This window comes from Mauremys mutica, chromosome 2, assembly GCF_020497125.1.
Source record: "Mauremys mutica isolate MM-2020 ecotype Southern chromosome 2, ASM2049712v1, whole genome shotgun sequence".
Classification (NCBI taxonomy): domain Eukaryota; kingdom Metazoa; phylum Chordata; order Testudines; family Geoemydidae; genus Mauremys; species Mauremys mutica.
This window is the reverse complement of record NC_059073.1, coordinates 216,216,022-216,228,906: the sequence shown is the minus strand read 5'-3', so window position 1 is coordinate 216,228,906 and position 12,885 is coordinate 216,216,022. Positions and strand designations below refer to the sequence as shown.

Genomic DNA, 12,885 nt, shown 5'->3' with positions numbered 1-12,885 from the left:
GGACTGATGCAACTCTTCTTCCTCCCTTCTGGGAGCCTTATTTTCCTGGCAGGGTATGCATGTCTCGCCAAGTTTTAAACACTGCCTCTCCTGCCTATACCAGTTAGCGACTGGCCACTCTGTGTCCAGTGCTTGGGGAGTTGCACATCTCCAAGAAGTGCAATTTCTGCCTGGACCTCTAATCCAGAGCAAGGAAGGACAGGGAGATTAAATTTAAGTGGCTGATAGATGTCAGTCTAAGGGAGCAATCCGAGTCAGGAGACTTCCCCCACTCCCCATACATTCGCCCCTCCCCCCACAAACAGATTTGGCACCCCTTCAATATTAGCACGTTTCCCCGAAGAAAGGGAAGGCTGTGGAGGTTTCCAAGGAGAGGAGTGTGGACAGTCATCTTAAGGAGCCAGCTCCTAAGTGGCCCCGGTCCTCTGCAAGATTCATGGTCTTGGAAGCCTTGACCTCTCAGCTTGATACTGTAGAAGTTAAAATCTCACCCTCTGGTACCAACAGGGCTGGAAAACCCCATAGCTTGAAGGAGAAACACTGCTTCTACATGGCCTCAGTACAGTGTACAAGGGACAAGGAGGGAAAGCATAACCACTTTGGACTGGTGCTATCTGGCATAAACCTGCAGTCAGTGCCTACCCATTCAGTACTGAGCAAACAGTGGCATCAGAGACCATTGGCACCTGCATCTGTATGGTCCCAATTGATGTACCGTTTCTTTGGCTGCCATGTTGTCGCCTACTCAATAGCACATTAATTCAGGTACTCTAAGGACCTGTCTGATGGGTCCTATTGCTCATGGGTACTGAGCATCTCTCAGTAGTGAGACCCTGGTCTCCAGATTACCACGGCCCTTTGGTACTGCAGGACTCTCCACACTTTTCTGAGGGTGCCCCCACATTGAAGGATATTGAAGAGGATGAAGGAGACTTTGAAGAGACTGACTTGGTTCTATATGGATACGTAGGAACCCAGTCTTTGACTGTCATAGGAAGGTCCTTGTGCTAGATGACAAAGATGGTGGAACCATCCTCACTCCTGTGTGGGACCCCCAGTGGCCATGTTGGGATCCCTCAGCTATCAGCAGCAGTTTGTCAGACCACTGGCACAGTCTCATAAGGAGGCTAGAGTTGTACAGTCCTCTCTAACCAGTCCCCCCTCAAAAGAGGAGAGATGTTTGAGGAACAAGAGGCTAAGGTGGATAAAGAGGACACCTTTCAAACACAATTCATCTACTGTCTCCAGACGAGGCAGTTATGCCTCTTTCACTTTCCATGGCACTCCTCTGATACTACTTGAAGAGGTCAAGGACTCGTGGCACAAACTGCTGGACATCCTGCAGTCAGCAATGCCCTCAAGGGCGATGTTACCCAGTATGGAGGCACTCCTGGATCCAGCTAAGACTGTGTGGCAGACACCTGATGCTCTTCCGCCAATGTGTAAATAAGTAGATAAGAAATATGTTCCCCTAAGGACTCAGAATTTTTGTGTTCACCCCTCCAACTAACTTCCTGGTGGAGGATGCTGTAAATGAATAGGGTAAGCAATGCTAATCCAAGTCTACAAGGGCCTGTATGACTAGCACCAAAAGAAAGTAACCTTTTTGGATGGAAGTCCTATTCGTCAGCAGCCAGGCAATTTCAGATTGTGAAGTATCAGGCAATCACAGACCAATATAATTTTATAAACTACGATAGATTTATGGCCTTTATTGAATATCTGCTGCAGGAACATAAGGAACAATTGTAGTCCATTGTTTCAGAGGGACATTTATGCTCTCTTCAAGCATCCTTGAATGCTGCTGCCAAGTCCGTCTCCATGGCAGTATTATGTGCAAGGCATCTGGGCTCCAATTCTCAGGGTTTCTGAGAGAGGTCCAGAACACTGAGGACGTCCTCTTCGATGGTGTAAAGCTGCTATTGGAGATCACATATAAGTCTGTGCACATGCTAAACGACTTCAGGGCCACTTTATGACCCTAACCTATGAATAAGAGAAGATTTAGTAGGTCAGACTGCCCAGAGATGGTGGTCTGCTTAGTTCTCTGGATTTCCTAAGTTCTCTGACCCTCCCAGGAAAAGACATAAAGAGGGCTGCTCACCCGCCCTCCACAAGTACTCAGTTGTCTGCAAAAGCAACAGTTTTGATAGGTTGATTTGAGGGTTCAAATTCTCTCTCCTCTAGTTTTACAGCTGGAAACCATTCACCCACTACCCCTTCTTTGACTGCCTTTCCCATTTCCAGCATGCTTGGAGATGGATCATAAACAAGTGGGCCATAGGGGTCATAATGTCAGACTACACCATCCACTTTAAGTACCTCTTCCCTTCCCTTCCCTCCTCCTTCCTCGTCTTTCTTCAGGAATCCCTCTCACAAGCTTATATTGAGACAAGATATGTACTGTCTCCTTCAATTAGGAGATCCCACCTCCTCACCAAGGATAAAGGGTTTTACGCAAAATATCATCTTGTGCCAAAGGAGACTAGAGGATGGAGATTGAGCTTGGATCTAAGACTTCTAAGCAAATTTGTAAAATTCCAGAAGTTTGGGATTGTGACTGATGGCTGTAACTCATTTACTAGAGGAATAGGATTGGTTTTTGGCTCTCGACCTACAAGAAAATAGCCATGCTTCGCTATAGGCCAGGATCATTTCCAATACTGAGTATTTCCCTTTGGCCTTTCTTGCACCCTAAGGCTGTCAAAGGTCCTGGTGGCAGTGGCTGGTTAGGATTGCTTCTTGTTGGAGGTAGTCTTCCCAGACCTCAACTTCTGGCTACTCAAAGGCCATTCCTATGAAACAGTGCCACCTGAAGTGGACCGTCCATAACACTACTTGAAGAGGCTACTCACCTTGTGCAGTAACTGCGGTTCTTCAAGATGTGTGTCCCTCTGGGTGCTCCTCTACCCGTCTTCCTTCCCCTGCTTCAGACTGTTCTCTGTGGGATGTTCAGGTGGAGAAGGAACTGCGGGCGGTTCCCCTGCACATCCCCAGATAGCCTGTGTGTGTTGCCCAAGGAGGCATAGGATGTTTGCGTGGGCTGACTGGATGCTGCTAATGAAAATTTCTAATCCAGGGCTCAAGCGCTGCATGTGCACCTGAAATGAGCACCCATTGGGGGACATCTCTAAAAACCACAGTTACTGCACAAGGTGAGTAACTTCATTTCAGAGCATTCCTCATTTCTCCCCCCCCCCCAACTCCACAAACACGCTTTTCAAATATGTTTGTGAGATTTTGGGCCTTGAAAGTTTGGTGGGGTTTTTTGTTTTTTTGTTTTTTTTCCCCCCTACCCAGGCTATTCTAAAATGACCACCTAACTTAGTATTCTTTAAAGGAGGGAAATATCCAATCCTGTTTGTAATGTATTATAGAGTTTCCTGTACTTGGAGTTGTGCATAAATGTTTGCAAAATCACACCATTAATTTTTAATCACAACCTGAAATCAAGAATACTAAATGAGATTAGTTACAAGCATGTGTGTAAGTGCTTGCTTGAAGACTTGCTAAATTTGCTTGTTGCAAACCAGAGTGTTTGCTATTTCCAAATATTAGAACAAAACTTCCTTAAAATAAATGCTTTGAATGTTTGCTCTTTTATGAGGTTACATACACTAAAGCCATTTTCTTGCTTTCTTCTGTTAGTTAAGAGATAATGTCATAACACCTCGAGATACAACGATGACCTTCACCTGTTTTGTGTTTTTTGATATGTTCAATGCATTGAGTTCCAGATCTCAGGTATGCAATCCTATATCTAACATAAGTACCCTGAGATTTTTGACCTTTTATATAGTAACTACACTTTTCTGTTGAAGCTGTGTTCAGTTCATTTCTGGGCTTCAGATCTTTCCTTAAATGTACTTTCTCATCATGCGAGAAAGTGATGGTTGCACACACTAAATCTGTGAGACAAGCTTAGCAGCTCCACAAGCCTAAACAGGCTAGCATTTAATTCACACGTCAATGATAGGGTTTTAATTTGGGGTAATTGATGCATGAAATCCCCAAAACACTGGGATAGCAATGCTGACCTAAACTCACAAGAGTAAGAAAGCTCAAAAGCTAGTCTCTCTCTGTATTGCTGCATGTATGTATTTAATCATCATTCTTCCATTACAGTATACCAGTTAATATCTTCAGTTGTTTAGGGGCCTTTACAAAATAAAATCCCTCTAGTTAACTTTCTATCCACAAAAAGCAAGGAAAATTTGTTATGCTAGTCCTTGTGAAAAATGAAAATAAATCAGTATAAATTACATGTTTTTAAAAAGTTCCGTGTGTGTGAATACACCCTTAACTGGCTAGCTATATTTTTATGATACATTCTTGCATGAATCTGTTGCACTGACAATACATGTCCACTAATACTAATTGTATATGTGCAGAAGCAAATTCCCTTTCATTTTATTTTCTTAGCCTAGGGCCAGATTTATGAAGGTGTATTTAGGCATTTAAAGATGCGGATAGGTGCCTATAGGATATCCAATAGTGCTAAAGTGAGTTAGGCACTTAACTCCCATTGAAATCAATGGGAGTTAAGCATTTAACCTGCATAGGTGCTTTTGTGAATCCCATGAGGTGACCATCTGCCTCTTCAGATGCCTAAATAACCTTGTAAATCTGACCCCTAGTTCTCAATGGATTAATGAGAGCATGTTACGTTAAATATCAATAACTTTAAAATATTTCTTCAGTTTGTTTTTTAAATTGCCTTTCTGATAGGCCATGTTTCTACCTACAACAAGTATATTCAGCAATGCTGAATCTTTCTGTACTGTTATTGGTGGGTGTCCCTGTCATATTGCCTCTCCATTCTGAAAGATCCCTATCCTTAAACAGAAAACAGCTCAATCTTGAGACAACATCTAATTTATTAAGTATAGAAGTTGCATAGTTATCAAAGTGAGATCATCCTATCTTTTGAGAATTTGTTCTGGATCGTCCCAAATCTGTCACTGAGGTTTTTGAATGTTGAGATAAAAACAAATGATAGGGAAAGAATTTTGAATTGTATAACTGGTTGCAAATAACTAAGGCACAGAAAGATCATAGAATTAAAACTACAGGTATAATGTAATGCACTATTTTATTTCACAGACAAAATCTGTATTTGAGATTGGACTTTGCAGTAACAAAATGTTTTGTTATGCGGTTCTTGGATCTATTATGGGGCAATTATTGGTCATTTACTTTCCTCCGCTTCAGAAGGTTTTCCAGACTGAGAGCTTGAGTGTACTGGGTAAGAAAAGTATTCCTTTTCCACTTAACTCTGTTTTAGGCATTGATGATCAATCCCCAAATCCAGTGATGGAAGGTTATAGAACATATTTTGCCCTTTATACAGAGATAAAATGCAAATGGTGCAGAGCCTCATCTTATACAAGCTCCTGTTAAAGTTTTCTTAGAACAATGATTAAATGTATATGAAAAGCACAAAACAAATGGATCAGTAATTCCAAGATCCATAAATACTTCATATGCATAGAATTCTTTTCTAGTGTAAATTCTGATGTATGCAAAAGTGAAGTATGATCAGTTTTTATTTTGTTTTTTAAATCACTAAATTTTAAAAACAAGTGTTTTTAAACACACATTCTCTGATTAATCTCAAATAGAAATTCCATGTCATTAAGATTATTTTCATTAAAATGTCAGTCAAGATTTTGAGAAGTTGCCATTTTACACAGTTGCCATCACTTTAAGTATCTTTACATTATTGTTGGCTTGATAAAGTTATGATGGTGATTTTTTACTGAGGTTTCCTGGAGATGAAAATTAATTACCTCCTATACAAGTATTTCTCACTGTATAATATCACTCCTCCTTTTTTTTATAGTTTCATTTCCAAAAAGCAGGCTATTCAGAATAAGATGTAATTATATTGTTTATAGTAATATGCTAGACATTCTTACTTTAACAAATGTTAATAAAAATAGTTAAAATATAGAATATGAAACATTTCAATTTAAATTTCCTGTCAATCCCAAGGATTCTGTGTAACATGTACATTAATTTTTATCCTGTAAAAATTGACTCATAAAATGTGTATATATCCAACAATTGGAATGCCAATTAGAAAGAAATGATATCTTAACTTGTTCTGAATTATAGTACATCATGTATGACTTAGGTTGTAGAAAGACTAGCACAAGAAGCAAAGTTTAAAATCAACCCAATTGTCTCTTCTAGATTTGTTGTTTCTTCTGGGCCTCACCTCTTCTGTCTGCATAGTGGCAGAGATCATGAAGGTTGTTGAGAGAAGCAAGGAAAAGATACACAAACGTGGAAGTTCTTCTTTGTCGTCTTTTCTTGATGTATGATGCATATTGCATTCTTTTATTTGCAAACTAGGAATTGCAGTCTGAGGATGTAGAAGAAAGCAAAACAAAGAATTTGGAGGATAAAGAAATCCTGAGGGCTCTTGTCAAGTTCTTTGTTTCACTGACTAAAGATGAACATTGATATTTCAGAACTGTTGAGATTTAAAACTTCCAGCTGTGGAAGTAACAAATGAAATTATGCAACTTTGGTAACATTTTCCCTCAAATTTAAATTCACTTTTGAGATTGAGTGGAACTTTGTAAAGTGTGTCAGAGGGTACTTTAAAGAGAAATGTCAAAGCCTGATTCCCACCTTCTGCACTTCGGTGGTATACCTGTATAAAAACCATCTTAGATATAAATATTTTAGTTTTTGTTTTTATTTAATTGTTTTCCTTTACTTTTATGGTGGTGGGACTTTGTAACTAATGCAAGGATAAACTTACACATTTCAGAGGCATTCCTTTTGGTTTAGAATCTGAGGCACCTGTGCCATATTTCAGCTACTGTATTTATTTACTTTATCCTGCAATGTGTAAATGGCTCAAGTACCTTGTGCTACTAGTTTTTGTATATCCTAAGGTTTTTTTTGCACAGGATGTGACCACTGTCTGATCACTTTTTTTTTTCTTTTTGTGATTGAAAAGCCTATACTGCAATTTGAAGTAAATGTTTGCTTTTCTTAAAGTATGTGTGAATGTCTAACTTGGTGTGTTGAATGAAAGTGGCACTTACACCAGATCATCATGCTTGTTTTTTGGCATTCCTGCAGATACCAATTTTGTGTTTCACTATCAACATTGTTGTTGTTTTTAATGTACAAACACTGCATTATCATTCGAGTGTATTCCACACCCTTATTATTAAGAACATAAGAACAGCCATACTGGGTCAGACCAAAAGTCTATGTAGCCCAGTATCCTGTCTTCCAGCAGTGGCCAATGCCAGGTGCCCCAGAGAGAATGAACAGAACGGGTAATCACCAAGTGATCCATCCCCTGTCGCTCATTCCCAGCTTCTGGCAAACAGTGTCTAGGGACACCATCCCTGCCCAACCTGGTTAATAGCCATTGATGGACTATCCTCCATGAATTTATCTAGTTTTTTTTTTTAATCCTGTTATTCTTGGCCTTCACAACACCCTCAGTCAACTTGTGGAACACTTTGCCAGTGTGTTGTGTGAAGAAATACTTCCTTTTGTTTTTAAACCTGCTGCCTATTTCATTTGGTGACCCCTAGTTCTTGTGTTATGAGGAGTAAATAACACTTCCTTATTCATTTTCTCCACACTAGTCATGATTTTATAGACCTCTGGCATATCCCCCCCTTAGTTGTTTTTTTCCTCCAAGAAATGTTTTGGTAAAGCAGTTTACAGTAACTTGTTTCATTGAAAACAAGTGCACTGTAATTCTCTTTGGCAGTATGAAATCATTTCCTCCCCAAAGAAGCTTAATTCCATCTATTATCTTTGCGTCTTTTTCTTCCCCTGCCCTGCAAAGAAAACTCCATACTATTTGCTTTTACAGTCTGACTTACTGTAAATTTCAAGCTTTTCTGGAAGAAAACTTTTCAGGAAACGGGGTCTTAACAGGTTTTAAACTAGTTTTAAACTTTAGTCTAGAAACTCTGGGAAACTACAGTAGAACCTCAGATACGAAACCTCGGGAATGGAGGTCGTTCATAACTCTGAAATGTTTGTAACTCTGAACAAAACGTTATGCTTTTTCTTTCAAAAGCTTACAATTGACCATTGACTTAATACAGCTTTGAAACTTTACCATGCAGAAGAAAAATGCTGCTTTCCCTTTTTTAAAGTAGTTTAACATAATACTGTACTGTGTTTCCTATTTTATTTTATATATTTTTTTGTTCTCTGCTGCTGCCTGATTGTGTACTTCCGATTCCAAATGAGGTATGAGGTTGACTGGTCAGTTTGTAACGCTGGTGTTCATAACGCTGAGGTTCTACTGTAGGTCAGTGAGACTTGTATTTTAAAATCTCTAGTACATGCTATGGGGTAAATTTGAACAGTAGTAAATGACTAATGTCCTTGAAACCTCAGGCCCTGCATATCTTACAGCTTGCTTCCTATAGATAATTTATTAACATGTATTGTTGAACATCTATATTTAATGAATAGTAGCTGATTATTAATGTTTTACCACTCCCATGATACATATAGGGATTGACATTTAGTCTCAATCTTTTTCAAAAGCGTCTTGTATTTTAAAGCTGCAGAAAATCAGATTACTGGCTATCACAGACTTAAAACGCTGGTCATATTGCTCTTTGGTAGAGTAATGAGTAAATATTTCCTTACAGAGCGTTTGTTTTGCAGAAATAGAAACCATTTCCTACTCTAGCGCATGAGCTGATTTTAATTTTCAGATGTTTCCATGTTGTAAGAACAAAATTATGGGAAATATAGTGACATTGACATACTATTTGGTTTCTGTTGAGTCCCAAATCCTCATTGGCGCCAACAGAAATCAGATTTTAATTTATTTTTTAAGTTACTTATTTTCAAGCACATTATTTAATGTGAGTTTAGGTAAGCCTATTGCCAGACATGGTACCCAGTTCAGTTAAGGATAGAGGAAGTGTTTTGTTTAGGAAACACACTAAGGTAGTAGATGTGAATAACTCTAAAAGTATTTTGCTGTCCTTATGTTCTCTCCCACTGTTGTGATCATGGGAATTGCACTTGTCATGCATAATGTTGAGTAGGACAGTGTTCCTGTTGCAGGGTCCTGGGACGCTTCCTTATCAGCCAGGAGTACTCTTTAGTTGGGGAGAATAAATGACTTTAGGGAGAAAACTGGTAGCCTTTATATTAAGGCTTCAGGAAAGAAAACAATCTATCCACTGCCACAGCTCCAATCTATAGATCAGTTTCTGAAAGCTTGACTGTTCTGATGGAGAGATGTTTTAAGACGGGTAAGTTCACAGCAAAGCCAACAGAAATCTAGATGAGGCTGAAGTTTGAACAGCTGGGAAGTATGGAAAGATGTGTTCTAGAACTCAAAGAAATGCATACTGTACAACTTAGTCAGAAGTGACTAGAAGCTACAAATTCACCAGATACAGATAAATGAAATCTGAGCATTAAATCCTCAAAATGCAGGGGAAATAACTGTGCATAAAGAATAAGAAATCAAATGGCATTGCAGTAGTGTCATGGGAGGGACAGGAAGGCCAAAAAACCCACTTAATTCATCAATGCTGGACACTAGTCTAAACCTGAGATCAAGTTTTTCAATTATGGGGGAACCTAAATGTAGGCTCCTAAATTAGGCACCTGAGTAAATGACCTGTTTTTCAAAAGTGAGTGTTCAACAGCTCCAATTGTGGACAACTTGGGTGACGGGGTTTCTCTTGCCAGACCTCCAACTTTTGTGTGACAGTCTGAGGATAGGCCTGCAGCATCTCCCAGGGTCGCAGATTAGCATCAATGATTTTAAAATGCGTCTTAACCCTCAGCAATGTGAATCACAGTGCCTTTCTGCTGCTGGGCAGTGCACTTCCAGTGGCTAGAGTGCAGCAGTTTAAGCACCTGTTTAAACCCAAAATGCCACCTGTACTTTTGCAGAATGGGTTAATGTCTTCCTGAATCAGTTAAAGCTACATGTTCCCATTTGCTCTTTTCCCTGCTCTTTTTCTAGTCCCAGTTACTTCAGGGAATGCAGACTTACCTCACCTTGCATTTTAGGAACCTCTTCCTGTTTATGGTAACCTGGAACTGTCCCCTCAAAGTTCTTCCCATCTTACTATGGAACATCATAAAACAAGTCTCTGAATTGGCCTGGTGACAGAGCTTCAGGAGCCTTGTAGAAAAGAAGCACTTATTGGGGTTGCACAAGTGCCCACTTTCGGCACAGAATATTTAGAATTCCCAAGTTCCAAAAGGGCTGTGAAGCCCCAGCTGCCTCAGTTCCTTCCTTTTGTTTCCATAGCTAGCTGAGAGTTTTGGACATTGTCTTCAGGCCCAGAGCAATCTTGAGCTTTTAATCCAGTATTCCTTATTACAATTAAATGGCATCTAACTTCCTACTGTATCAAAATGTTCAGCACTTGAAAGAATTCTGAGCATCGATGTATTGAAATGTATTACCCACATACTATATTATATTAAAATGTGTAAGTCATTAGAAAATGTTTGGAAGGTGATCTTAATTACAGAAGTTTCCTTTTAAGTAAAATAAATATGTACTATTGTTTTCCACTGTAAATACAAACTTTGGATATCTGAGTCTGAGGGATTAAAAATTCATATTAGCCACTCTAAAAGTGACAGTCCTGTGGCACCTTAAAGACTAACAGATGTATTGGAGCATAAGCTTTCGTGGGTGAATACCCACTTCGTCAGACACATGGGACTAATCTTACAACTTTAAAGGTTTTATACCTTTTCCTTGATGCACATGTAACCAGATTTCCTCTAACTTTCAATGCATATGCATTTTTAAATTGCTTGATTTTTCTCTAACCTTTAAATGTGACTTATAACATTTATCCTAAATAGTAGAATGTTAAATCCTACCCTAACTTTGGAAGAAATTTGTTTTGCATATCCAAACTTAGTAAAAAAATTTAAAAAATGCAAATTTAAAATGCATTTTTAGCCCTGTCAAAATTTAAAATGTTACTCATCTTTTCTCTAAACTGTACATTAAACTCCATTTAAAAAAAAAATTATACATCTAAAAAACATTTTTTCTTTCTGTCCAAATTGTCAAGCAGACAGACCAATTTAAAGCTTTGGCTGTTTACTACAATTATCTCACTGCATTGATACTGTCTTCCACCTCTTCACTTCTTAAGATCAGCTTTGAATACACTACTTCTTGGGGACAAATCCTGAAGTCATTTACTTAGTTTTTGCCAACTCAAAACTGGCAACAGTTTCAATTATAACATTACCTGATAAAGGACTTCTAGTTTTATCCCATCTAACTTTTACTGGATAAATTGGTTGGAAGTTACCAGTGCGGTTAGGCGGTGAACAGGTCTCAGTCCATTAGAATGAAATAGTTGACTCTTTTTAACCAGCTTATTTGGTTAAATTCTCTGTATGTATGCAGCACTTTCCCAATCTCATCACCTTTTACAGAAGACACCCCCCCACCCCCAATCATTTAACAAAATAACCAACATAGCTGCCATCTTGGGCTTTACAAAATAAACATCTGCACCAACTTGCTTACTTACTACCATGAGGCTTTCCTGTGATAGCCCGCAGCTAAAAACCTTGCTTCTTGAGAGGGCCACCTTGCTTGCTGCCTTCCACTGAAGTTCTTTATTCTATACAGGTTTTTATACCATACTCATTGCCATAGTATCTGAGTACTTAAGACTACTCTAGGCAATCCTGAAGACTGGTGATTATCCAGGAGTGGTTCATTTAATCTGTCAAACTCTAAAAGACGATGTGGAAACAGTGATGAAGTACAAAATTTCACTAAATAGAAGCAAGAATCTCAAGTATAAAATGATGGCCAAGCAAAGGCATCCTCTTAGAAAGTTTGACAACTGAAAGTAGTAAAACTAACTCTTAAGTCTTTAACTGTGTATTTTGGAAAAGAACTTTAGTTTTGACCATCTCTTTCCTTTGATGGGAGAAGTCTCTCTCAGCTGGAGTGTACATCTATAAAAAAAATACTTAGATCGTTCTGATAAATCACCTCTACTTCAGATATTTTTGTCTATCTGTGAGAAAGTCTACAAGACACAGGATTGAAAGATAAGCATAGCCAAAGATGGTGCAGAAATCAAATATAGATATTCTTACATTTTTCTAGTGTTTGTCCACACCAATTGCATATCTGCCACAGATCAGATTATTTTGAATAGTTGTGACCATTGGGGCTCTGCCTGCACCTACGGAGCCTTCCAAAGAGTAGCCAAAAGGTATAAGGGGTGGGATGGCCTTAACTGCCTCTCATTCCTTATTTCACATAGCTGTGAGACTGAACCCCACTGTGTGTACATCTCTCTACATACAGAGAGTAGTTTACCCAGTAGTAATAAAAAGTTCAGCTGAGGGCACTGGTAGGATTCCTACCCACCACCACCCCTGCATGAGAGCTAGACCCCATGCTGCATGCCAGACTTCACCTGCATTCACTGCAAGGGTGGTTGAAATCAGCATGTCACTGCTGTGTCTGTTGGGCAGATAAGACTCTTTTTGCGTCCCATGGCAATCCTGTCATTAAACTGGTGGATGCAATCTACCAATGCAGATGGAAACTCTTCTTTTTTGGTCAGTCACTGCTCACCTCTGCAGAAGACAGTGCTCCATAAATTTGAATTTGCTCTCACTAAAGCAGTCAAGGTTGTCCCTTAGCTCAATGAGAGTCTATCTGGCTGCAATCTCAGCAAACCATCTTCCAAAACAGACACTGGTATTGTCACCCCACTGCAGTGGAATTTTCTGAAAGGACTGACCCATGCTCTTCTACTAGTCAGAACTCCCTCCTCCTCTGGAAGTGTGTTGACTAGATGATTTAATGGGTCCCTCCCTTTGAGCCCATGGCTGCCTGCTCCTTCCATCACCTCTCAA

General features: G+C 39.3%; 1 protein-coding gene across 4 annotated transcripts in view; it reads left to right on the top strand.

Moving 5' to 3' along the window:
* ATP2C1 (ATPase secretory pathway Ca2+ transporting 1) overlaps positions 1-7,232 on the top strand; it is a 113,451-nt gene extending 106,219 nt beyond the window's left edge. For 3 of the 4 annotated variants that reach the window (XM_045005160.1, XM_045005161.1, XM_045005162.1), the window contains 3 exons: positions 3,649-3,744; positions 5,104-5,245; positions 6,196-7,232. In XM_045005160.1, coding sequence (XP_044861095.1) covers positions 3,649-3,744; positions 5,104-5,245; positions 6,196-6,326 — 369 coding nt within the window. In that variant the 3' untranslated portion in view covers positions 6,327-7,232. Of the gene's footprint in view, positions 1-3,079; positions 3,156-3,648; positions 3,745-5,103; positions 5,246-6,195 lie in introns of those variants that run through there. The other variant, XM_045005163.1, reaches the window with a different exon arrangement.
* The last annotated feature ends 5,653 nt before the right edge of the window (positions 7,233-12,885 follow it).